At 57.2% G+C, this 25642-nt stretch overlaps 2 protein-coding genes across 11 annotated transcripts; both read left to right on the top strand.

The window, feature by feature from the left end:
* Positions 1–31: 31 nt before the first annotated feature.
* Positions 32–10399, top strand: TMC8 (transmembrane channel like 8). Of its 9 annotated transcripts, none has more exons than XM_072939698.1 (17): positions 36–144; positions 1326–1393; positions 2011–2274; positions 2472–2620; positions 2928–3104; positions 3400–3485; positions 3961–4097; positions 4379–4526; positions 4863–5033; positions 5334–5473; positions 6673–6796; positions 7136–7233; positions 7407–7590; positions 7728–7858; positions 7948–8106; positions 8681–8759; positions 9250–10399. In XM_072939698.1, exons 3-17 carry the CDS (start codon positions 2114–2116, stop codon positions 9505–9507), a joined length of 2202 nt encoding a protein of 733 aa, XP_072795799.1. In that variant the 5' UTR covers positions 36–144; positions 1326–1393; positions 2011–2113; the 3' UTR covers positions 9508–10399. The 9 variants fall into 9 exon arrangements, with proteins under 9 accessions (XP_072795800.1, XP_072795799.1, XP_072795798.1 ...); XM_072939697.1 differs by lacking the exon at positions 36–144 and adding an exon at positions 168–422; XM_072939699.1 differs by lacking the exon at positions 1326–1393 and having other exon boundaries at positions 32–144.
* On the top strand, positions 10006–25152 carry C16H17orf99 (chromosome 16 C17orf99 homolog). 2 transcript variants are annotated; one of them, XM_072939703.1, is made up of 6 exons: positions 10006–10133; positions 13506–13634; positions 14036–14062; positions 23112–23381; positions 23547–23640; positions 24540–25152. In XM_072939703.1, exons 2-6 carry the CDS (start codon positions 13604–13606, stop codon positions 24598–24600), a joined length of 483 nt encoding a protein of 160 aa, XP_072795804.1. In that variant the 5' UTR covers positions 10006–10133; positions 13506–13603; the 3' UTR covers positions 24601–25152. The 2 variants fall into 2 exon arrangements, with proteins under 2 accessions (XP_072795804.1, XP_072795805.1); XM_072939704.1 differs by having other exon boundaries at positions 24543–25152.
* Positions 25153–25642: the final 490 nt, after the last annotated feature.

A 25642-nucleotide genomic window follows, 5' to 3' on the forward strand; every position in this document is an offset into this window, starting at 1 on the left:
GCGTTCTGGCACACTTCCTGTGCTAAGTGGAGAGGAAAGGAGACACGTTGTGGCTGTTCCCACTGCCGTTTGCTCAGTTGTTTCCCACAAGCCCAGAACAGGGTTACCAACGACCCTATTTCACAGATGAGGAAACAGACTGAGGTCAGTCAGCCTCCAGGGTGTCGTGCCCTAGGGCCTGAGTCCTGTCCACCTAGGAGTTCTGCCGAGAAACCTGACTTTGAGAAGGCCAGAGGAGAGGCTCCTTTGAGTTTGAGAAAATAGGTGGGACTTGGACAGGGAAGGGGCCATTACTGGTAGGGAGAAGCCTTAAGAGGTGGGCAGGGTGAAAGAGAGGTGGAAGGCAGAAAGGAAGGAGAAGGTCCGCCTGGGGAGGACAGCTGCGCCAAGCCAGGATGTCCAAATGAAGAGTCGTTACTCAGGTCAGATCTTGGCACAAGGCGCCTCAGCCTGGGGAACCAGACCTGTCTGGCCTTTGCCTCTCCTCATCAAACCCCCACTACTCCTCCCTTCCCTGCACACCCATGCTCCAGCCATGCTGTACTTGCATGACCCCAGGCCCATCCTGAGGTCACCTCCTCTAGGGAGCCTTCTGGGATTCAACCCTGTTAGGGCATTTGCCATTTCCTATTGACAAGTGCATTGCCCAGTCTGTCCTCCCTCCCCTGCCCACTCTCTGTGCCCACTGTGTGCCCAGCGCCACCCAGCTTGGGGTCTGGCACAGAGGACGGGTCTGGAAAACCAGGAAGGGGACCAAGCCGGGAGACAGAAAAACCCGTGGAGCTGGGCTAGAGAGGATGGGGCCCTCAAGGAGGCGGGTAGGGGGAAGGGCAGGACCGCGGGGCTGCCCAGAGGTCGCGGGAGTGAGAAAAGGCCAACTCGCCTGGGCGGGGCCTGAGCGGAGCCGGTGCCTGAGCGCTTCCTATTCGCCAGGCGCAAGGCCCGGCCTCGGATTACGCGCCAGTAGCAGAGGCGGGAAGTTGAGAAAGAACGCCTAGGGCTTCTGGAAACCCAGCCGCCGGCGGTGATGGCGCCCGCCGCTTAAGTCACCACGGCGCCCGCCGAGCCGAAGCTACGGGCGGATAAAGGCCGACGCCTGCGCCCCCCCGCCCAGCGCGCGCCCGGCCGCCCTCCGGAAGCGCAGGCCCGCCGCGCCTCTCACCTGCCCGCCGGGGCCCCGCGCCCCGCGCCCCCGCAGGAAGTGCTGGCCTCAGCAGAGAGCAGAGGAACTGCGGGGGGTGGGGGAGAGACGAGTGGAGGGGGAGGCGGCCGAGGGGGGAGCTGGGGTTCCTGTCATGTGACCCCTCCCCTCGGCTCTCTCGCAGCCCCGCCGGGAGTGGCGGGAGCCGGTCCGAGGAGGGTCTCCTCCGGGAACTTGGTCCCTGGTCCCCAGGTGAGCTGGGAACAGAGTTGGGGTAGCGGCCGGAGCGTGAGCGGGCGGAAAGGAGAATTGAGGCTGTGGAGCCGCTGGGGGCTATGTGGTGGGGAGGGGGGAGAACCCCTGCTCTGGGACAGGAGGGTCCCTTCCCCCTCCCAGGACTGGGGCTGTAGCCACGCCTCCTCACTGGGTTCCTTGAGAGGACTGGGCAGACCCAGCCCTGTGAGCTGGACCACCAGTTAGAAGACAGAGGGGGTCTGGTGCGTTCAGATCCGAGGTGCTGTAGGATGCTGAATCCTAGGAACTGTTGAGGTTTGGGCGGGGGGGGGGTGCCTTCCTAATGGGAAAATCAGCAGGTGGAATTGTCTCTTACCAAAGGGTAACCAGGAAGGCCTGAGGCCATCAGTAGCAGGTTGGAAGTGGGGCAAGGCAGGCCTTGGGCCCCACCGGGCTTAACTGTGACCACACCTGGCCTTAGCTTTGTTTGTGACGTCCCATCATCTTTCCCAGCCCTTTGGATCTTTCTGCCCATTTCACAGATAGGGAAACTGAGACCATGTGTTGCTTTGCAGTGTGACTGGAGACTGAGCCAGATCTCCTACAATAGGATTCTTTCTCTGCATTTCTGGCAGTGCCAGGGCCAAGACCTTGAGGCTCATCCAGTAGCCACTCCCCCTCCCTCCCAGAAGGCGGACCTTGCAGCCTGGGTGCCCCCACCTCAGCCCCACTGCAGAGATGCTGCGGCAGTGGTCAGTGCAGGGGGAGCAGGCCCCCGGGGAGCCAGAACCTGAGCATGCGGGTGAGGAGCTGTGGGAGCAGGAGATGAAGCGACTGCACTCCTCCCAGGAGTCCGTGCGGGTGTTGCCCTACGCCATGGTGGACAAGCGCTTCATCCGGTGGGTAGCCGAGCACCAGCACTCTGCGGAGGCGGGGCAGTGGGGTGAGGGGAGGATGCACCTGTTGGACTGGGTGGGGCAGCAGGTGGAAATCACCAGCAGTGGGCAGACTCCCCAGCAGCCCAGGTCGCAGCTCTGCCTGGCTGGGTGGACACACTGGGTGACTCAGGGACACCCCCGTCACCACCCCATCCCAGGCAGCTGCGTGAGCCCGAGGGGGTGAAGACCTCATGCTGGCAGCAGTGGCGTCGCAGGCAGGAGACTGCAGGACGGCGCCTAGGGGAGGCAGCACAGCGGCTGGCCCAGGGCTGTGGGCTCTGGGAGGGGGCTCTCTATGAGATTGGGGGTAAGACTCGAACCCCAATACCCACTTCCCGCCTTGCCCTCTGGAGTCTCAATGTCCAGTTTAGAATCCCGAGGAGGGGCTCATCCCCCTTGCCATTGCACCCTTCTGCCCTCATCAACCGACTCCCCCATCCTCACCTACTCCCCTCCAACCCCAGAACCACCCGTCAAACCTTGATGGATGGTGGTGCCCCTGGTGGCTGTTAGAAGTACTGCTAGGCAAGCTTCCAGAATGCGGCCTTTAAACCGAGATCTCCTGCTGGGTTGGGTTGCTCAGCCCTCACACCCCGCACCCCTTGGATTATCAGCAGGTCCACCTGCTGTCCTCCCCACAGGCCTCTTCGGCACCGGAATTCAGTCCTACTTCACCTTCCTTCGCTTCCTGCTGCTGCTGAACCTGCTGACCCTGCTTCTGACCACAAGCCTCGTCCTGCTGCCTCTGGTCTGGCTCCACCCCCCTGACCCGGGACCCGCCCTGAACTTCAGTGAGTGCCTGGCCCATGCAGGAATAGTGCCCCGAGCCCACCCGAACCCTGGGGGACTGGTCCAGGGCTCACAGTGTTGGGGCAGCCCCGATCCTTGGTTTCCCAACCCTGGGCATTGCCCTGCTTGGGTCCAGCCCAAGCTCGCTCCCTGACCACACCTTCTGCAGGGCAGGCCTCCCGACACACCCTCAGGGTCCTGCTCAGGCCTCCCCGAGGTTGGGGACTATGAAGGGGGAGAGGCAGAACCTCAGCTATGCCTTGGGGGTCCCCTTCGTATTGGCCTCCTCTCCCTCAGCAGCCCTCCAGTGTCCTGGTGACCTCCAGTCCCAGGCTGGTGTTCCCAAGTTCCACAATCAACTCTGGAATATTTTGACTGGCAGGGTGAGTAGCTCTGTCCTGGCCATGGACCAGGGGGCCTGGGGGACCTGGGGAACTGGCCTCGGGGTCAGACCCCAGTCTCCAAGGACATTTGGGCTTCATGATGGAGTCAGAGAGAGACTGAGGCTGCTGTGCACAGCTCAAGCCCATGGGCATGTGTCTCCAGCCCTCAGAGCTCAGCTGGGGTTGGGAAAAGAAGGGCAGGAGGGGAAAAGTATCCAGGCTTCTGTGATAAACACCACCCTGCTCTCATTCCTGGAAACCACTGTCATTACTCTGTGGGCTCTGGTATCCCAGTCCTGGCTGTTCCTCCGAGCTGTGTGTCCTTATGCAAGTTGCCTAACCCCTCTGAGCCTCTGTAAAATGAGGATCTTCTGACTCCCTGCCTGATGAGGGCATTGTGAGGGTTAATGAGTTAATACACAGAAAGCACAGCTTTGCATGGACTCCTGCTCAGTGGTCGCTGTGATGTCCCCAGGCCTTCAACAACACCTATCTCTTCTATGGCGCATACCGAGCGCGGCCTGAGAGCAGCTCGGCGTACAGCGTCCGCCTGGCCTACCTCCTGAGCCCACTGGCCTGCCTGCTCCTCTGCTTCTGTGGGGTTCTGCAGCGGTGAGAGCAGAGCCCTTGCCACCACTGCTTTTCAGGGAGTCTCCGCCAGCCACCACCCCTCCCCTGGCGTGGAACCCCCAAGTTGGCAGGAAGGCCCTGGCCTCCCGTTCAGTAAGGCTCGTGGGTGGTTCCAAGGCCCAAACTCTGCATCCCCAGCTGCAGACCACCCCTCTGTCCCCACCCCTGACCCAGGCCAGGGCCAAGTCTGCACCTGGGGCTGCCAGGGGCTTCCCACCCCACAGCTGAGCGCAGGCTGAGCCCTAGCCCCCTGCCCCCTCCAGGATGGTGAAGGGGCTGCCACAGAAGCTGTTCCTGGGTCAGGACTACAGGTCACCTCTCAGTGCCAAGGTCTTCTCCTCCTGGGACTTCTGCATCCAGGGGCAGGACGCAGCCACCATCAAGAAACACGAGATCAGCAACGAGTTCAAGGTGTGTGCGGACGTGCATGAGTGTGAGGCGTGCTGTGAGTGTGACTGGGTGTGTGAGCACGTGGGGCTGCGTGTGAGCATGCAGCCTGAGCATGTGTGAGTGTGAGTGTGTATGCACGCGGGGTTTTCCAGCTGGAGGCTGGGGCTGTGCGAGTTTGCATAGCACTGGGGGTGCTCTCGATAAAGCCAGCCCACCTGCCCCCGGCCCAGGGTCACCCCAACCTGGCCTAGAACCTGACAGCCCCATGCACACCTACCTGGGGCTCTCTGCCGGCACCCTCCCCTTCCCCTTCCCCCTAGGCAGCCCCAACCTGCCTCTGCCCTGCCCCCATGCCAGGTGGAGCTGGAGGAGGGGCGGCACTTCCTGCTGGTGCAGCAGCAGACCCGGGCCCAGCGGGCCTACCGCCTGCTCACCTACGTGCGGGTCAATGTCCTCATCGGGCTTCTGGTGGCTGGAGCCATCAGCGCCATCTTCTGGGCCACCAAGTACTCGCAGGACAACAAGGAGGTATCAACTGACAAGCCTTTATTTCTGGCAAGAACTGTGGGCCCAGATGGGATGGTCCTACTTTGCAGAAGAGGAAACTGAGGCTCAGAGGGGTCAAAGGAATTTGCCCAAGGTCAGGACCATGTCAGACCGGCTCTAACTGCTGATATCCCCGCCACTGCTCTGCTGCCACTGGGACTAGTCCGTGGGCTTCCAGAGGTCAGGCCTGCCCCAGTTACACTTCAGGGGGTCGGAGGGGATGGGGGTGCTGCCGGGAACCCTAAGGCCTATGGTCATCCCCTTACCTGCCTTTCCCCGCAGGAGTCCCTATTTCTGCTGCTTCAGTACCTGCCCCCTGGGGTCATCGCCCTGGTCAACTTCCTGGGTCCCTTGCTGTTTGTTTTCCTGGTCCAGCTAGAGAACTACCCTCCCAACACGGAGGTCAACCTCACCCTCATCTGGTGAGCACCACCTTCGGGGTGGCAGGTGGGAGAGTGTGTGGAGAGCAGATAAGGGCTGTATCCTTGGTTATCACCTGGCACTGGGGGCCTCAGCCAAGGAAAGCAGGCAGCTGCTCCCAGTGCTAGTCTTGGGGGTCCCAGTCTAAGGTTTTCCAGTCCTCTCCATCCAGAGCAAGCCAGTGGTCCAGACCAAGTGCTGGCCTTGCCAGGGGGCATTGGGTACAACAGCCACACACCTCGGAACACAGCTCCCTCCCATGTGCCTCACCTTGACAACCCTCCTGACCTATGCAGTCAGGACCACCCTCATCCCTATGGGACAGATGAGGAAACAGGTTTGAAGAGGCCGAGTGCCTCGGCCAGGGGAAGCTCACCGTGCCTGCTGGGTGCATTGAGATGCAAGCCCCCTCTACCCCCAGGCTCTGCTCTGTCTCCCCTCTCAGGGCTCAGGCCATGCCTTGGACCCACCCGCAGGACCCCCCCTCCCCCTCAGCTCCAGCCCAGGCCTTCTCTGCGTGTGCCACACACCCCTCACTGGGCAGGGCCTGCCTTTCCTTGTCCGGAGCCCACTCAGCGTCCCTCCAATGTGGACTGTGTTTGGTCTGAAGCTTTATTTTTAGCGTGAGCACGTTGTAAAAAATTCAAAATGCTCAAAAGGATGAAAGATTAAAAAGTAAGACCCCACCCACCCCTGCGTCCCAGCCTCCCAGCCTCCCTCGACAGAACCACTGTCCCCAGCCACACTCCAGCCACGCATAAGCACTGAAAGTCTACGTGGGGACATGACGTGCAGGCGATGGTTTTGTTAACCCACCCTGCCTGGGTGATTGGTCACGCATCGCTCAGGAGTACGCATGCATGCTTTTGGGATACGTGGGGCAGTGTAAGTGGACTAGGGCATTAACGAGCCTTAGAGGAAAGAAAGGTCTCAACTCCGTGAAGAATATAAAGGCCCTTATGTGCTCTGTGTGGGAGGAGGACGGCTGGATGTGCAGTGTTTCCCAAAGTGATTTTAAAATAGTGTGAATCATCTGGAGACCAAGATTCTAGGGAACACACTTTGGTTAACTGCCACGGATGCGGCTTTGGAAGGAGGCTGGGTTCTGGATTTAGAGGGGGCTGGGCCCGGGAGAGGCATGATCTCCTGCAGGTGCCCCTGGCCCCTCCCCCTGACGCAGTCCCCACCCCCTGGCCCCCAGGTGCGTGGTCCTGAAGCTGGCCAGCCTGGGAATGTTCTCCTTCTCACTGGGCCAGACTGTGCTGTGCGTCGGCAGAAACAGGACCAGCTGTGAGTCCTACGGCTACAACGCCTGTGACTACCAGGTGGCTGGGGGCTCCGCCAGGGCCTGTCCCTCCTGTCCTCTGCAGAACCCCACCTCCCTGTGCTAATTGTCCCTCTCCCAGCATGGCCTTTGCGAGAGGCTGTGGGCAGAGCTGCCCGCCCAGCAGCCACCTACAGGGGGCGCCGTCCGCATTACACTGCTCTGCGCAGGGCAGCCGCCCTGAATGTGGGTTTCTTTGCTCAGATCTTATCCTTGAGGCCAGGGTTTTAACTTAGCAATCATATCAGACTCCAGGCTTCTGTACCACACAGGCCCCCTCAGCGGGAGGGTGAGGGGTGGCTGGGGAACGAGGGTGGTGACAAGCGCCCCCTCTGACCAGTGCTGGGAGAACTCAGTGGGAGAGGAGCTGTACAAACTCAGCATCTTCAACTTCCTCCTCACGGTGGCCGTCACCTTCCTTGTCAGCCTGCCTAGGAGGTGAGCCACCTGGGGACACGGGGTGGGGGGGGCGTGGGCACATCTGGTGGGAGCCAGGGGTCACAGCCAAGGGTGAGCAGCTCTACACGCGTGTGTCCATGTGAGTGAGTGAGCGAGCGGTGGTCCACGCGCTCCTCCCGGGCAGTGGGAACCTGGACGCTCCCCTCCCCCAGGCTGCTGGTGGAGCGGTTCTCAGGCCGGTTCTGGGCCTGGCTGGACCGGGAGGAGTTCCTAGTACCCAAGAACGTGCTGGACATCGTGGAGGGGCAGACGGTCACCTGGATGGGCCTCTTCTACTGCCCCCTGCTGCCCCTGCTCAACAGCGTCTTCATCTTCCTCACCTTCTACATGAAGAAGGTGAGGGCTCGGGCTGGGGGTGGGGGATGCACCTGTGTGCAGGGCGGGCCTTGGGTCCTGCTTCCGCCCCACCAGTCACTTCCCGGAGCGTCTGCAAACTGGGCCCACAGCCGCATGTGTTGTCCCTCGCTCCCCAGTACACGCTGTTGAGGAACTCCAGGGCATCCCTTCGGCGATTCCGAGCCTCCAGCTCCACCTTCTTCTTCCAACTGGTGCTCATCCTGGGCCTGCTCCTGGCCGCTGTGCCCCTGGGCTATGTGGTTAGCAGGTGAGGGGAGCGGAGGGACCGAGGCTGCCAGGCTAGCTGATCCTACCCTGGACCCTGACTCCAGCCCTCCTCTGATCATCTCTCTGCAGCATCCGCCCCTCCTGGGACTGCGGCCTCTTCACCAACTACTCGGCCCCCTGGCAGGTGGTCCCGGAGCTGGTGGCCCTCCGGCTCCTGCCCCCGGGCCAGCGCATCCTTCACTACCTCGGCTCCCAAGCCTTCAGCTTCCCCCTCCTCGTACTGCTCAGGTGCCTTTCAGGGCAGCAGGGGCCAAGGGTGGGAACACAGGGTGGGGGGCCTTCCTTCCTTGGCACCCCCTGCCAGTCTTGGGATCCAGGAGCCAGGCAAGGGGAGCCCAGGAACACAGCAGCGGTCCAAGGGCTGGTGGCCTGGGGGGTCCCCTGGGCAGCCCCCTCAGGGCCTCACGTGTAAAGCCAGCACCTCACAGGACCACTGGGAAAGCAGCAGGAACGCTGAAACCCTGCCATCTTTCTGTTACTGATTGCCTTCCCACTTGGAGTAGAGGGGCTGAGCGACCCACCAGTGGAAGGAGAGGAGAGAGAAAGCCGTGCCTGGGAGCCTGGCAGAGAGAAGACCCTAGGAGGCCTCTTTTAAAAGACTAGGGTTGCGGGGGTGGAGGGCGTGGCTCAGCGGTAGAGTGCCAGCCTAGCGTGCACGGGTCCCGGGTTCAATCGCCAGTACTTCCACTAAAGGACCTAATTACCTCCTCCACCAAAAAAAGTTTACCTCCATTTAAAACTGGTGAGGAGGAAGTACGAGGTCGGGGAGGAGGGTGACTGACCTTGCGTCCTTTGTCCAAAGCCTTGTCCTGACCGTGTGCGTCTCCCAGTCCCAGGCCAATGCGAGGGCCATCCGGGGGCTCCGGAAGCAGCTGGTGTGGGTGAGTGCCCGCTAGACTGGGGAGTGGCCCCCGATTGCGGGCGAGACCCTGAGGAGTGTGGTCTCAGGCTGCGGACTAAAGCGAGGACGGTGGAGGGAGGGAACGGGCTTCTAAGGCTTGGCCTCAGGCCGGGAGCCAGGCGACAGGAATGCAGCTCTAGGCTTGGGGATCCGGTTTAATAAACGTGTGTCCTTGGGCTGGGGTAGGAGGCGGGACTCTGGTGGGGGCGTGCTCTGTGACCAGGCTGGCGCGGGACCGTGGCGGGGCGCGGCCTCGGGCTGGGGTGAACTCTGGAGAGGGCGCGGTCTCTGGCTTGGCTGGGGTGGGGCCTGGCCTGGGCGGGGCCTCTGGGCGTGACTGTAGCGGGGTCGGGTGGGAGCTCTGGGCCCGGCGGGACCGCGGAGCTGCAACTGCGGTGCCGGCTCCTCCCCGCGCCGGCTGGTGGGAGGAGGCGCCTCTCCTAACCCTGCTGCTCAACCCCCACCCCCAGCAAGTCCAGGAGAAGTGGCACCTAGTGGATGACCTGTCGCGACTGCTGCCGGAGCCGGGCCCCGGCGATTCTCTAGGACCCGAGTCCCCTCTCTCCCGAAGTTCGCGCCCGCGATCCTTCTGCCCCGGGTTCCCGTGCCCAGGTTCCCCGGGATCCAGGTCCCCCAGGCCCGGGCCCTCCCTCAAGGATCTCACAGAGTTGCGAGGTGTCCCGGTCGCCGCCCATAGATTCCGCTTCCCCAGCGGTTCGAAGCTATAGCAGCGTCCCCCGCCTCCGCCGGAGCCTCCCCAGGGTCCCACGTGCGCCCCGTCGCCTCACGCCCCTGACCCCTGGTGGCCACCAGCCCTCTCCGCGGCCCTCCAGCAGGGTGCTCCAAGGCGGGGTGCATACACCTAGGGACAGCAGGAAGGAGATGTGGGAGCTTATGTTTATATTTGAACCTCAGCCCGTTAAAGCTTCTGTTTCTGTTTGATGTTGGATAATATACATAATACATTAGTATAGTAGCGCGTGAGTGCGGTTTATGGACACAGCCATTGGGAGAGCGCGGCAGTTTACTGTGGGGAGTGGCCTTAGAAAAGTTTGGAGAGCGCCACCTATGGGAAGGGGAAGGCCTAGCCACGGTGAGAGCAGACCCGCGCTGGGGACCTGCCAACCCCCCTCCCCTGTTATTCCTGCTTTATCTGCGAGACCGCTGAGACCCACCGAGGTTGAGAGAGAGCGAGGGGCAGAGCTCAGGTGTGACCTGCATTGAGACAGAACCGGCGGCCCAGGAAGGTGGAGCTGCGTCTAAGATTCCCACGCCTCCGGTCCCCGACGTGCTCAGCCTCTGAGAACACCTGAGAAGCTGGCCCTGTGCCAGAGAGTCTGCTGTGATTGACCAGGTGCGGCCAGCAGCCGGGCACTGGGACTTTCTAAATCTCCCAGGGGGCTCTCGCCAGCAGCCGGGGTTGAGAACTGCTGGCTTAAAGAGCTGTCAGGAGGGACGGTTAGGAGAAACCCCAGGATGTGCTTGGAAAGCCCTTCCCACATGAACGCAGGAACCCAGTGCCTGGCTGGGTTCCTGGCATGGACACGGCATTCGGGCGGCTCTGGCCTGGTGTCCTTAGCCCAGGGGCTTCACGTGGTCATTAAAGGCTTGGCTGGTTCAGCTCCTCCTGTCCCCGTGCTTCTCTCACTCACCCAGCACCACATGACCCATCAGTTTGTCAACAACGGCCGGGCCCTGTTCTGGGGCTGGTGATGAGACTGCGAGGGGAACACATGGAGCTGTATGCTTGGTCTGGGGAGGGCCGCCGCCAGACCCTGATGAAAGGGACACACATTAATTAGCAGCTTAGGGCCAAAGTGTCTTCCCAGACCAGCAGCACCAACATCTCCGGGGAACTTGTTAGAAATGCCAGTTCTCAGGCTCCACCCCCCAAGGGTGGGGCCCAGCCATGCGTTTCGGTTTCGGATTGGGGGGGGGCGGTAATTAGGTTTCTTTATGTATTTTTTATTTATTTTTTTTTTTTTGGTGGAAGTACTGGGGATTGAACCCAGGACCTTGTGCATGCTAAGCACGCACTCTACCACTGAGCTATACCCTCTCCCCAGTGAGGTGTTTTAATGAGCCCCCGGGAGGTGGCCGATGGGCACTGACTGGGAGAACCTGCAGCACTGAAACATCAAGGGCCTTCGCTTAGCACCTTCACCTGCCTTCAGAGAGCCAGCCAAGTGCATCACGGGATGTGGGCGGGACGAGCTTTCAGACCTTGGGGAACTCAAACTGGGCTTCAGTTTGCTCGACCAAAGCCTGGAGATGACACCACCCTCCTCTGAGTGGTTATGAGGACTGAGTGAGCAGTTCCTTATAAAGATGGGTGTCTTGCCCTTCTGGGGCGGATAGTTGAGGTCCTATTACAATATGGTCCTTAGCCTAAAGGAGTGAAGTAGGAGAGATGGGAAGTGGCCCCAGTGGCCCAAGGGACCATGCCTGCCCAGCAAGGCAACTGGGGCACAGGGAGGGGCTGTCAGCACCAGCAGGAGGGTTTCTTGGAGCAGGTGACTAGTGGGGCTTGGGAGGAGGGCGGAGTCATGAGAGATAAATGCGCAGGGACAGCCAGGGCAAAGGTGTAGAGGTGGGTGGTGCAGGAAAACTCCGAGTCAGGCTTCTCGACTGGGCTGTGGGGCCCGTGAAGACAAGCAGAGTGAAGAGGGAGCTGGCACACCTAAGACTGGGCTGGGATGATTTTTTTGTAGGTGACGGGGAGCCAGGGGCCGGATACCAAGCCTCCCCACCAGCAGTAAAGACACACCTGGGCAGGGAGAGGCCCATGGGGGTTACTGTGAAGTGAGGGTCCCTCCAGGGGCCAGAGCTCATGCAGATGGAGGAGGGCAGGAGCCCCGGCGCCCACCTAGCAGGGGTGGTTTCTGGACTCATTCCCCGCCCCAGCCCTGAGGGGGCACCCAGCTACGGGACCTCCCAGCTCCGCAGGCCAAGGCAGCCCAGCACAGCCCACCCCCCACCCGGGACCCTCCCAGGAACGTGACGTGCTGGTAAGACTTTTCATCAGTCATAGAGGAGACCGGCCCTCGGTGGGCAGAAGTCACAAAGCATGAGCCTGGGGCGAGAGTATAGCTCAGTGGTTAGAACACACGCTTAGCATGCACGAGGTCCTGGGTTCAGTCCCCAGTACCTCCATTAAAATAATTAAATAAATAAACCTAATTACCCCCCCAAAAAAGATAGAAAAGCATGAGCCTGTAGTGGGTAACAAGAAAGCTGCACCCCAACTCCACTCAACCTGGGTGGCCTGGTATGTCCTCAGTCCTGTCTTCAGCTGCAGCCTGTGGAGAAGGCAGGACGCACCAGAGAAGCAGCTCTCATCTGAGGCACACTGGGATGGGCAGGAAAGATGCGCCTGTCCCTCCAAGGCCTGGAGGAATTGTCCCTCGTGTGCCCTCGCTGCTCTCTGCTCTGACTGGCTCCCCAAACACGCTGATGAAACGGGGTTGGGGAGGGGGCTTCTCATGAGCTGCCTTAGCTCGAATCTGATGCCCTGTGTACCACGTAGGGGGGAAAATGTGAGTTTCTGGGCCTTCAGGCAACAGATTGCCAGCAGCTGAGGGGACCCCTCTGTCTTCAGTCCTCAATTCCTTCCTCCATCCCCTCCTAGCAGAGTGAGAACAGACTTCCTGGAAGGGAATTCCGCTAGGAAACTGAGAAAAAACTAGGTCTTGTTCCCCAAATGCAGGATAGGTGGGTCCCTAGAGCATGTCCCCAGGGACACAAGTCAGGCCTCTGGCAGCAAGGGATGGGGACTGTCTTACCCACTGGGGAGAAGGGACCTGAGGTGGCAGACAAGGCTGGTGCCCAAGGAGCTCCAGGACACTGCGCCCAGAGTCTGGCTCCCCCCACCAACCCCAACCTTGTTCTGTCCTTCCTGCTGCTCGCACGCAGGTGGGCAGGGTCATCCTGCCAGACCAGCTTCCCAACACCCCCGGATCTCGTGGGCCTCCATAGGGCCCCCTGAGCAGGGCCAAGGGGGCCGGGGGGCAGGGCTGTCATTTGCCTTCCTTGAGACAGGTGCCGGGTCCTGGGCTGGGCTGGGGAGACGGTGTGCTTGACCTGTGAGCCCTGAGGGAGAGAGGAGCTCCCACTGGAAGCGAATGGTCCCCTGGGGGCGGTACATCTTCCCCAAAGAAGGCAACAGTGCACAAATCCGAGCTCCGGGTGCTGTGGTAGCAGGAGCGAAACATGCAACTCTGAAACGTGTGACCAGGGAGTGTTTCAGTGAAGGCATTTCATTCGTTAACAACAACAAAAAAGGCCTAGCTGGGGGGCAGCCCGTCCTGCCCGGGGCTGAGGGCTCACTGAGGGATTGGCTGGGTCCCGGTCCCCACCTCACTGCTCCCTCTGCTCTCTCTGTGCTCTGGCTGCCCTGAGGGCCCGGCCCACCAGTTCTTCGAAGGACCCTCACAGTTACATCAGGCCCGCCTCAATAATCTGGGATAATCCCCTCCTCTCAAAATCAGCAGATGAGCAAAGTCAGTTGTCCCTTGCCAGCTACCATAAACATGGCGCTCCGGGAGTGAGGACGCGGACGTCCACTTCCTGGACCCAGGAGCCCAGAGTCCGAGGGCTCAGCGGCAGCGGCTGAGCGTGAGCCCTGGACGGGCTCCAGGTGCCTCCTAACTCCCGGGGGTGTGGGAGAGCTGGTGTCCTGGGCCCGGCCCTGGGGCGCTGTCACCTCCAGATTATCTCTCCATTGCAGGCACCCACCCAGGGGGCAACCAGGGGCCCCAGAGTGGAGGTGGCCTCAACCGAGGACGCTCTTGCTCTCCCGGGCAGAGGGCCCCGCGCTGCAGAGCCATGAGGCTGCTTCTGCTCCTCTGCTTAGCCGGTGAGCTGACTGGAGACCTCACTGCAGGGGGCGGGGGGGGGTGCTGCCAGGGCCTTGAGGTGGCAGGCTCAGGGTCTGGGGGTCTAGGGGGCACAGAAGAGGTGGCACCCAAAGGCACAGACACCTCCAGAAGCACAGGACAGAGAGGGCAAGATTTGGGCATAAGTCTCCGACCAGCCCCTTACTGCGTAAGTAGCCCTTTTATTGCTTTGCCCACTCTTTACTCATCTGTGAAGTGGGCTGATGGTATGAAATGCTCTGGGCTCCAAAGAGCTTCTGTACTTTCCAAATATGAAGGAGCTTGCTGAGTTCTGGGCTCCAAACGAGGCTCTCTGGGCGGTCTCTGGCCTCCCCTCCACCCTGAGCTCCCCTTACCACTCTCCCCCTCCCCTCTCTTACAGCCACCAGCAGCTCTGCGAAGCAGGAAGGTGAGTCTCCTGGCACACTGGAGGGGGAGGGAGAATCAGAGCCCTCACCTGTGGTAGGCACCTTGGCCGGTGGGAGGGGGTTGTCACTGGTGAGTGACAACTCTAGAACCCAGCGTTGACCCCTGCAGGGCCCTGGGGTTGGGGCAGGGTTGGGGGTGGCATGCGGAGAGGAGAAGGCTGAGGAGGTGGGGGCAGTGGGGGAACATCAGACAGCCGGACAGTTGGGATGGTGACTTGGCCAAGGAAAGTGCTTGGCTTCTGCTTGGGCTGTGTGCGCAGCAGGGAGTTGGCAGTGAAGAGGGGCAGAGGGCGTGTCCCTGGGCAGGTCCTCCATCACTACCCCAAGTGCCTGATCTGTAGCAGAAGCCTCTCTGGGTGGGTGTGACCCCAGGGAGGGCTGGGGGCATTCTGGCGGGCACCTTGGCCCGGGAGAAGGGTGGGGAGAGAATAAGGACGTCTGGGCTCCCCGACTCCCCCTCCCTCCCAGAGGTCCAGCCAGCGGGAGGGGGGGCTGCCTTACTCTCAGAGGCAGCAGGAGGTGGTCAGGGCACCCCCTCCTCCTCTAGGGGGAGGGGATGCTCCTGGCCCTGCCCCCTCCACCTTTCTGCTCCCTCCTCTCTCCTGCCCTCTCCCCCTCCCGCCCCCATTTCTGGCCCTATGGCCCTTCAGCTCAAGGTGGCCTTTCACCCCCTTTCCAGGTCTCCGCAAGGGGGTCTACTTTCCCTCAGTTCTTGTCTGAACCTTGTCACATGGTTGCAGCCACAGCCACCTCCTCTGTTACCCTTAAGGGTGGGTCTGACTTGAATGAGGCTCAGGCTGAACTATCATTTCCTCATTTTCTTTAAAAACAAACACATCATGGTGTTTCCGTTCAAAAGGAGAACAGCCAGCGCTGGGCCCAGGCCTCCGGGTCTCCGGGAAGTATGTGGGCAGGGCCGCTCCACCAGTCCAGCCGCCCCTGACTTCTGCTCAGATGCTTGCCGAGAGGTCCTGCTTACTCATTCATTCAACCATTATGGGTTGAGCCACTGTTTGGTGCCCGGTGCTGCTCTGGACCCCAGAATGGACCCACAGAGTGCAGAAACAAAACAGATCCCTGCCCCCCGGGAGCCTACACTCTAGTGGGGCTGGAGGGACAGGTGATAATAAAAATAAGCACGGGGGGTGGGGGGAGAGCTCAGTGGTAGAATACATGTGCTTAGCGTGCACGAGGTCCTGGGTTCAATCCCCAGTACCTCCATTAAAAAAAAAATTCTACAGTGTTCTGGAATGTGATAGGTCCCAGAGAAAAGCAAGCAGGGGAAGAAGGGAAGGAGATGTGGTGGCGGGGCTGGCAGTATCTACTGGGGAGTCATCACTGAGAAGGGGACACCCTGGCATGCACTTGAAGGAGTGATAGAGCAGGATGTGCCTGCGGGATGGGGATGTGGGCGGGGGGAGGGGGGTACTGGATGAGGTCGGAGGGTGGGACACTGTCCAGTAGGGAGGGCTCTGTGCACAGAGCAACGGGAGGGTTTGCAGCAGGAGATGCGATTGGATTTATCCTTCACAGGGTCCTTTTGGCCACTGTGCTGAGAAGAGATGGGATGGCAGTCAAGGGTAGAATCCCCAGAGAGCCATGAGGCTGCTCCTGGAATCCAGAGGAGAGACTAGGTGACAGCCAGGAAGCCTGGAGAAGTGACCATAGAGATCAGGCCAACAGCATTCAATGGCATGGGAACAGAGATGGCCATAAGAGATGACTCCCAGGTTTTTGGCCTGAGCACCTGGAGGACCTGCTAAGTCAAGGGCAGCCTTACAATGGGAGGGAGAGGTTGGGCCCTAGATATTGGATTCTAAGGAACTGAAGAGCCAGGACTTTGGAAATGTTCTCTCTGTGGATTCTGAAACCCCCGAGAATGACAGCAAGTGTATTAAGAGTAGTGGGAACCAGGCACCAGAGCCTTCAAGGGAGGGTGGGTGTTTCAGTGGTGACCCAGAGGGTCCGAGTGAAGGGTCCAAAGGCATGAGGTTCAAGGCTGGTATTTAGGGAGGAAGGAGGGAGAATGGCCCAGAAATATCCAGAGGATGCCCACGCAGGGCCAGTGCGGGGAAGGCTGTGGGATCCGCTGCCTCCCAAGATGCTGGTACAGACACAACCCGGGGTGGGGGTGGGAGAGGCAGCTTTCCATCAGGTGTGCAAGACGAGATGTGGGAGGAAAGCTTGAGGGTTCTGGGACTTAGGGCCGACTGATCCCGCCAGCCTTGCAGAGGGTGCAGCCGGGGGATTTCAGGATTGGGAAGGTTGGGAGATAGTATGTAAAAGGGGGCTTTCAGAGCCCTAGAAGGGGCGGGGCAGGAAGACGAGGGTGACCCAGGGGCCTGGGGTCTCCCTCGTGGCTGCCGTGATTGGAGGGCAGTGTTCAAGGTGGGGGGTGTCTGGTTGAAGGACAGATTGAAACAGAGTGAGAGCAAAGGACCTGCATGGACAGTCCCCCATTCCCTCCTGATTCTCAGGGTGAGGCTGCAGACCGTTTCATAAGCACCGCTTGGAGGCGGGCTGTGTTAGTTTCCTGGGACTGCCATTTTTTTAAATTTCTGTTTTGAAAAAACAGAAATTGGGGGCGGGTATAGCTCAGTGGTAGAGTGCCTGCTTAGCATGCACAAGGTCCTGGGTTCAATCCCTGGTACCCCCACTAAGAAATAAGTAAATAAAATAAATATACCTAATTACCTACCCCACACACACAAATTTTTTTTTTAATTGAAAAAAAAGAAAAAACTGAAATTGATTCTCTCCCAGTCCTGGAGGCAGAAGTCTGACTCCTGGAGGCCGTGGCAATCCTTGCTGTTCCTTGGCCTATGACAGCGTCACTCCAGACTCTGCCTCTGTCTTCACATGGCCTCAAAGTGTGTGTGTGTGTGTGTCTGTCTGTCTGTCTTATTAGGGTCCCCCTTAATCCAGCATGGATTGGTATTGGAATACATCTGTAAGGACCCCATTTCCAAATGAGGTCCCATGCATACGTACCTGGGCTTAAGGCTTGAATACATCTTTTTTGGAGGACACAATTCAACCCTCAACAGGTGGGCTGCTTGCAAAATCAGATCCCTAGGACCCACCTCAAGGTTAATGAATTGGGCCTCTCAGGATGGGACTCAAATCTCCAAGCTTCCTGATTATCATAGAAACAAGGTAGAGAGGGGGTAGGGGCAATCCTGGAGGGCCTCTGAGCCCAGCGGGGCAGCAACCCCACCGTCCAGGCCTGGGCCCCACCCTGAGCAGCTCCTTCTTTCTTTAGCTTCTGTGGAAGGCTCTGTCCAGCCACCTGCTCATCCCAGCCCTGGCTGGGCTCAGCCTCTGGTCCCCAGGGTTTCCTTGTCCCTTCATCAGATTCTGAGTGTGCCATCCCATCATTCAGATGTTCTGACGCAGTTGATGAATTTCTAATTAAATGATGGACCACTGGTTACTGGGGTGGGCTAGATGCATAAACTAAATGAAAGGGAAAAAACACCCAAGTCTGGTTAGAATAAAAAGTGAATGCTCTGCTGCGTAGGCTACTGAAAAAGAAAGTGGCTCCTGTCGGTGAACTTATGTAAATCAAGCTTCTATTAATGGCCATGGAGATGGAAATGAAGGTGGGCCCGCTTTTTCTTTCCACTTTTATAAGTGAAGGTCATTTCCCTCCCTGAAGGGAGCAAACAGTGCTGTCACTTTTAAGCCTGGACCCCCATTCACCACCCAACCCCGCAGGAAGATGCTGGCCCCAAGAGCCTCTTTGGGCGGAAGGCAGTTGGCCCCAGGCTCACACTGAAGAAATTGTTGGTTGCAGTTTGCAAATTGGTGCCCCAGAGAGTAGATCGAGCTCTAGATATAGCTTTTCTTGACTTCAGACCAAAGATTTTACATGAAAGACTGTTAGAGAAAAAAAAAAGTATTTAAAAAAAATAGCGGTTCTCATGAAGCTGAGAAAGAGGCACAACTGAGAAAAGATCTGTGGTGGCGAGAACCCTGATTCGGGGAGGCCGCTGCTGGCTGTCTAGACCAGTTTCCCAGCCTGGACCCTGCTGCCAGTGGGGCTGTGTCACCCCTGTTATGGGGGCTGTCCTGTGCGTTGCAGGCTGTCTAGCACTTCCCTGGCCTCTCCCCCACAAGATGCCGGTGGCACCCCCCACTTGTGACAATCAAAAGTGTCCCCAGACACAAAGGTCCCCTGGAGGCGGAATCACCCCTGGGTGAGAACCACTGGTCTAGAGAGAAGTATGCCTGGGGGTCAGAAACTTTTAGGATTCCTACAAAATGTCCCCAGAGAATATCACAGTCTAGTTCCCTCCAACTTTCTGCTCCGTGGGAAGGTTCCTAATCATTGTTTCCAGAGCCAACCCGCCAGGCAGGGCGAGGGTGACGTATGAGGCCGAGGACACTCAGATTTCGTACACCCTTCTCCCTGCCCCCATCCAAGCACTTCCCCTACACCCTCTTCTTGAAAAGGCAGGTGGATGCCCACCATTCACAGTTCAGCCTTCTCTCCCAAGCCCCCTTCAGAAAGCATCTTTGATCCTAACCACTGTCCTGCAGAATTCAGCATGGGCAAGGCCGGGCCCAGGGGAAGATCTTAGAGGATCTGCATCAACATTGACTCCAGGATCTGCCTGCAAAGCAGAAAGGTTACTCCCAAGCCAAGAGGTGATATGTGGATGGATGAACGCCTGCTGGGAGTGGCTAGAAAGTGGGTTTGGGTCCTGGGGCCGCTCGGTGCTGTGAGCATCTGGTCTACCTACAGGGTCTCCCTGTTCTGTGGAAGTTCCTGCTTTTCTCTCTAGTTCAGTCCATCCTCTCCAAGTTTAGGATCTGTCCACTGTGACACCTCTTGTGCTCTGGGTCACGCTTGTTGGCCCCCTGCCTCTGACTGTCCCTTTGAGCCAGAGGTTGACCTCCCTGGGTACAGGAGCCCTGCCACCACCCCTGTGGCCCACGTCCCCACGCTGGGTCCGGCCGTGACTGGGATTTTCGCAGCAAGCATCCGTGTCATAGATGTCTTTACTGTGTAACTAATTAACTAACTGACCATAAGGCAATTTTGCCAGAGAAGATAAACTAACGAAAAATAAAAGAGGGATATTTAAAAGGACATAATGAAACATGAAAAATGAATGGCAAAGTTAAAGACTTTATTACAAAATGCAAAATATTTGAATACATTTAAAGTGTGTGCAGGTTCGTGGCAACACTGCGCTAATAACTGACTCAATCTCACAGGCTGTACCTAAGCACTTCTTTCCAAGTCTTTCATGAATAGTATTTTTTGCCTTTCTTTCTTGTTTGCTTGCTTTATTTGCTTTCTCATTCAGCATTACACTTTTTCTTGTTCACTAAAATTTCTTCCTTCATTAAGAGAGGTATCACAGACATTTCTCCAGTGAAGACGTACAGATGGCCAGTAGGCACATGAAAAGATGTTCAGTATCACTAATTATCAGAGAAATGCAAATCAAAACTTCAGTGAGGTGTCACCTCACACCAGTCAGAATGGCCATCATTCAAAAGTCCACAAACAATAAATGCTAGAGAGGGTATGGAGAAAAGGGAACCCTCCTACACTGCCTGTGGGAATGCAGTTTGGTGTAGCCACTGTGGAAAACAGTATGGAGATTCCTTAAAAAACTAAAAATTGACTTATCAAATGATCTAGCAATCCCACTCCTGGGCATATTTCCAGAGAAAACTAATTTGAAAAGACACAAACACCCCAAGGTTCATAGCAGCACTGTTTACAATAGCTAAGACACGGAAGCAACCTAAATGTCCATTAACAGATGACCGGATAAAGGAGCTGTGGTGTATATATACTATGGAATACTACTCAGCCATAAAAAAGAATGAAATTATGCCATTTGCAACAACGTAGATGGACCTAGAGATTATCATACAAAGTGAAGTTAAACAGAGAAAGATAAATATCATATGATATCACTTATTTGTGGAATCTAAAAAGACACAAATGAACTTATTTACAAAACAGAAACAAACTTACAGATGTAGAAAACAAACTTGTGGTTACCAAAGGGGAAGGGGGCAGATAAATTAGGAGCTTGGGATTTGCAGATACTAACTACCATATATAACACAGAAAAACAACCAAGTCCTGCTGTATAGCACAGGGGATTGTATTCAATAGCTTGTAATAACCTATAATGAAAAAGAATATGAAAAAGAATATATATATGTATAACTGAATCACTATGCTGTACACCAGAAACTAACACAACATTGTGAGTATATTTCAATTACAAAAAAGAGGTATCAACTTCCAGACACTAGGATGCATATTTGTAACAGGCCTGTGTTGCCTTGGGAAAACCTTCTACACTGTCTTGTGCTCTTGGCACATTGTCACGTCTGTTGATAGACGTTCCAAAGTTCTACGGGAAAAACTCTGTGCCTTCAAATCACCAAAGGGTTTGCAAACTGATATGTTATCATTTTCTAGTATAATATGCCATCTGGCTTTATACTCTCATTTCACACTTCCAGTAAGTTTTATCGCTGCATTTTCTATCAAGTCAATATTACAAAGCTGTTATCATCCACTATTTTCAGACTGTCACGCCTGTACTTGTCACTGTATAGAACATCATGAGGACTAAGATTTCTGTAATATAAACATGGGAGTCCTGCATCAATGGAGAAATGATACCAAACTGTCAGCCAGTTATTTTATCTTTCATGGCAAAATTGCCTTACCACCAATTAGATACACGGTGAAAATGTCTGCAGTGAAGATGCTTACAGGGAAAGTAGTTTCTCTTTTCTTTCCTTTTTAAAAAATTGAGCTGAAATTCATATAACACAAAAATCAACCACTTTAAAGGGATAATTCAGTAGCATTTAGTCCATTCGTATTTCCCAAAAGGAGACCCCCATCCCTTCAGCAGTCACTCCCCACTGCCCCTCCCCCAGCCCCTACTCACCACTAATCTGCTTTCTGTTTCTGGGGGATTTTTTTCCTTCTGGATATGACACATGAATGGAATCATACACTACCTGGCTCTTTGTGGCTGACTTCACTCAGTAGAATGTTTTGAAGGTTCATCCAAGTTGTAGCCTGTGTCAGGGCATCATTCCTTTTGATGGCTGCATACTATTCCGTCATAGGAATGGACCACGTTTTATTGATCTATTCATCCACTGATGGACATCTGGGCTGTTTCTGCCTTTGGGCTGTTGTGAATAGCGCAGCTGTGAACACGTGTGTACAAGTATCTGTTAGAGTCCCTGTTTTCGATTTTTTTTACTATATGTCTAGGAGTGGAATTCCTGGCTCATATGGAAATTCTTTAATTTTTTGAGAAACTGCAAAACCAGCATTTTCTCAAGGTGCTTGGTAAGTCTTGGTTTCCAACCTTCTCCTCAGACTGTCTCACCTTCTAGAAGTCACCCCTGGGACCTTGATTGCCTACAAAGTCCTGGAGCTTTACCCCAGAGGCTGCCGAGTTCTCATAATGTGCCACTCACCCGGGGCACCCCAGCCCCTCACCTACTCCCTCTGGGGCAGTGGGGACATTGAGGTCTTCAAGAAGGTAGTGACAACCTCTGACCCAGCCTCCTTCAGCATCGACATCATGCTCAAGTCCAGGCCAGACTGGCTCACCTGCTTCCGCCAGGCGGCCTCCAGCTGGGGCACACAGGCGCCCAGCACCAGGCTGCAGTTGTACGGGAGCTGTGCGAGGGAAGGGGGCCTGTGGGATGCAGGGTCTGGAAGATAAATAGAAGCTGCTGGGGTGGGAGTCGCAGGGACTGGGGTCTGGGACTTAGAGGGCTGAAGGCAGGAGGGTGGGGATGGGACAAGTTGCCTGCCTCCAAGAGTCACTCTGGGTCCCTTAGGGCCTGGTCACAGACCAGTGTGGTTCCTGGCTGGGCCCCCAGGGCACAGTCTCCTGGCGGGGCCTTAGGGGGCTGCAAAGAGGGTGTCAAGGAGCCCTTGGATGGAAGTGACCAGGGCCTGGGCCCCATTTGACCTCTGATCTCAAGCTGGTGAAATAGGCACTTTTTGTGCCTTATCTAGTTTAATCTTCACAGCAGCACGAGGTTGGAGTTCGTGGCCTCTGGAAGGGGCAGCTAAAACTCTAGAGTAAAAATGTTGCCCCAGGCCTGCAAGTGGCAACAGATGATTCAACATCCCGCTCTCTGGACCTTCAGAACGGCGTCCTTCCCAGTGCTGTCCTGATCTCAATTCAGGCATCCTTCCCAGTGGGAGGCATGGGGGGTGGGAAGCAGAGAGTGTTGCGCAATTATTGGTGGGACTGTGACCCCCCTGGACCCACAGGGAGGAGATGGCCTAGGGAGGAGAGCCCAGTCTGGGCATGACAGGTGCAGGGTTCAAGTCTCCACGTTCACAGGCTGAGGGGTCGTGGGCAAATCGCCCAGCCTCCCTCGGCCTCTGGCTGCTTCATCTGCAAAGCGAAGGTAATAACAGTACTTACATCCCCTCCTCCCTGCTCTCAGCCCATCTCCCGCCACTCCAGAGGGTAGGAAGAACCCAAGGGAAGCTTTTAGTAGGTCTTATGTCTGTTAAGAGGGGTGCTGGTTGTTACTCAGAGGTAATAGAGCATCAGGCTGACAGCCCTGGAGAATTCCAGAATCTTCTAAGTGACAGTTCTTGTCCTGAAGAACATGTGTTTCAGCATGTATTCCAGTAAAAGAATCAAGACTGAAAGGATATAAATAGGGCTGCTAGATACATTTTGCATAGGACATACATTCAATTTTATTCACTGTTAATCTGAAATTCAAATTTAACTGGGTATCCTGTATCTTCAGCTGCTAAGTCTGGCAACCCAGAATATACTACACAAACATAAAAACAAATGTGAAATTGTACAGTGAGGTAAGATAGAAACTCATACACAAGGCAGAGGGAGTAATCCAGAAGGCTTCCTGGAGGAGGCAGCCATCACAGTTAGGCCTCGAGGCTCATAGGCATTGTGTAATGAGGGAATGTGCAGGGGAGAGGGTGTTAAAGTCTCCCAACCATGTCTGTGTTCCCACCCTTTCCCGCCCTGCCAGAGCCCGTGTCCCAGCTGCAGGCTGACTTCACCCTGCTGGACAGAGGATCAGGCCCCAGGGTAGAGGTGTACTGCCAGGCAGCCTCAGGCAGCCCACCCATCACCTACCACCTGGTCGAGAGGGACGAGCACATCTACATGTGGCAGAGACCAAACGATGGGCAGCCTGCCAACTTCTCCTTCCCACTGACCCAGCTGTCGCACTGGTTCCAGTGCCAGGCTGCAAACAACATCAGTTTCCAGTGCAGCGCCTTCAAGCTGGTGCCCCCAGGTGAGAGGGGGACACCTGGCACCTCTGGGTGGGTCAGCGGGAGGTGGCAGAGCTCCCCCTGGCCCCCGCCAGGGGCAGGGAAGGGCGTCCTGAAGCGGCCGTGTCTACCCTGGCCCAGACTAAAGCAAGTCAAGCCCCGCCCGGCCGCCCCCGTCTCCCTCACAGGACAGCTGCCCCATGGACCCATCTTCCTGCTGGCTGGTGTCATCTTCATCACAGCTATGGCTTCTTGGAACCTGGGCTGGATGATGTGGATCAGGTAGGAAACGGGTGCTGGCTGGAGGGAGGGGCGAACTGCACAGGGAGCAGCCGGTGGTGGGTTGGGAGGGCAGAGAAAGGGCCATATTGCTGATACATGACTTGCAAAAGCTTATTAAGGGACTACCCTGTGCCAGGTGCCTGCGGATATATTCCTGGCTTTATCTTACCCTGCCCAGGCTCCCAGCCACCTTGCAGTGGAGCCTGCTGGCCTCTGGGTGGGGCCTGCTCCCACACTGCCTGTTGGTCTGAGGAAGACAATGCCTCTCGGGGACCAGGGTGGGCTTCTGCCCTCCAGGGGAACCCCATGGGTCAGTCTTACCCAGCTGGTGACCAGAGGCAGGTACAGGTCTCCTCTCCAAGGCCATTACTTCACTGACTTGTAAAGTGACCAGGGCCTTTGCACTGTCCAAGCCCCAGCGCTGCAGGCCTCTGTGTGCTCCACCTGCCTGGCCTTTGGCAGCAGTCACTTCTGCCTCCTGAACTTCTTGCCTCTCTTGGCTCCTGAGACACCGCTGTCTCCTGGTCCTCCTCCTCTCTCCCTGGCCAGCCTTTTCAGTGGGCTTGTCCAGAAGTCTGTCCTCAGCACTCCAGACCCTCCTCCCAAGTCTCTGTCCTCTCCGGAGGCCAGGCTCATGAGCGAGCCATGTCCCCTCTCTGAGCCTCAGTTTCTCCTTCTATAACATGGGGTATAGAGACCAAGGGCCAGTGCTTGCCCTGCTGGTGATTCAGTGCCCCCCTTTATTAGTGGGGTGACTAAACCTCACACCCCTCCTCCTGCCCAGGGCACTGATGCACTTGGGCACCATAAAATTCCTGGAGGCCTTGGGAGGGCATGGCTGGGAAGTGTGCTGGCCTAACCTGGAGTCTCAATTCCTTTGTCCTCAACGTTGTGACCAGAAGACAGAGGCCCATAGTGGAGCTCTGGTCCTGGCGCCGTATGGGAAGAGCCGCTGTCTGAATGAAGAAGCCACCAGTCTGGATTCTTGGAGCCCGGTGTTCTTCAGCAAACACACATCGTGCTAGTTTAAGGGTTTTAGGATGGGGTGGTGGCTTTAGGGGGAAGGGGGGTCCAGAGGAAGGAGGAGGCTCTGTGAGGGCCCCTGTCCTCCCCCATCAGCTGCTGGTCACCGTCCATCTATCCAGGTCTGGGAAGCAGGTGGGTAGAAGAGGCCCAGCTGCACCAGCCCTCCCAGGGCCACCTCCTCCTCCCCACCCCTGCTCCCCTCTTCCCTGGAGTGGCGACCATCTCCTGGTGGCCCAGTCTTCTGGCTCCAGCACTCACCTCTCACTGTCCAGCTCACCTGGACGACTCTGGGCCTCACCTGGCCAGCACCCCCTCATTAATCCTACCTCCAACTAGGCTGTCTGGAATTCCTCCCTGCCGAGACAGCGTAAGGCCCCTGCAGAACCACCCTCCACCCTCACAGACACACACCCAGAGCCTTCCCAGTTTGGACGCTTGGAACCATTTCCGGAAAGAACTGGAATAAACTCTGCTCCCTGCCCGTCACCCTGGGAACTCCGTTTCTGTCTGCACACTATCTTGGGAGTTTGTTGTCTCAAGACACACAGCCCTTCACAGCCTTGGGGCCGGGCCCAGCCCGGGAAGAACTGGGAGGGGCGGTGGTTCGACCCCATCCCAGGCTTAGCTCCAGAGAGGAGGAAAGAGTGACAGGCCGGGCAGGGAAGGGTCCAAGCTGTGGCCTGGGGTTTGAGTAGAATAGGGGAGGAGAAGGGAAAGGGTGCAGAGGAGCCGGGTCTCAGGCAGGTGGGACCCAGACGGGCGCCCGGGGCCCTTCCCGGAGGAGGCGGGAGCGCAGGGGCAAAAGGTAGTTGGGGCAGAGGGGCGGGCCCTCTGTGCGTCCCTCTCTTCCTGAGGGACTCTCTGGCCTGTTTCCGGTCGCGCCGGGGGCCAGCATAGCTGAGGGACTAGATCCCGGTCGAGAGGTAGGCTGCACAATGAGTCGCGGCCGCCGGACGCGTGTCGGCCGCTGGAAACG

Source organism: Vicugna pacos, chromosome 16, assembly GCF_048564905.1.
Source record: "Vicugna pacos chromosome 16, VicPac4, whole genome shotgun sequence".
Lineage (NCBI taxonomy): Eukaryota > Metazoa > Chordata > Mammalia > Artiodactyla > Camelidae > Vicugna > Vicugna pacos.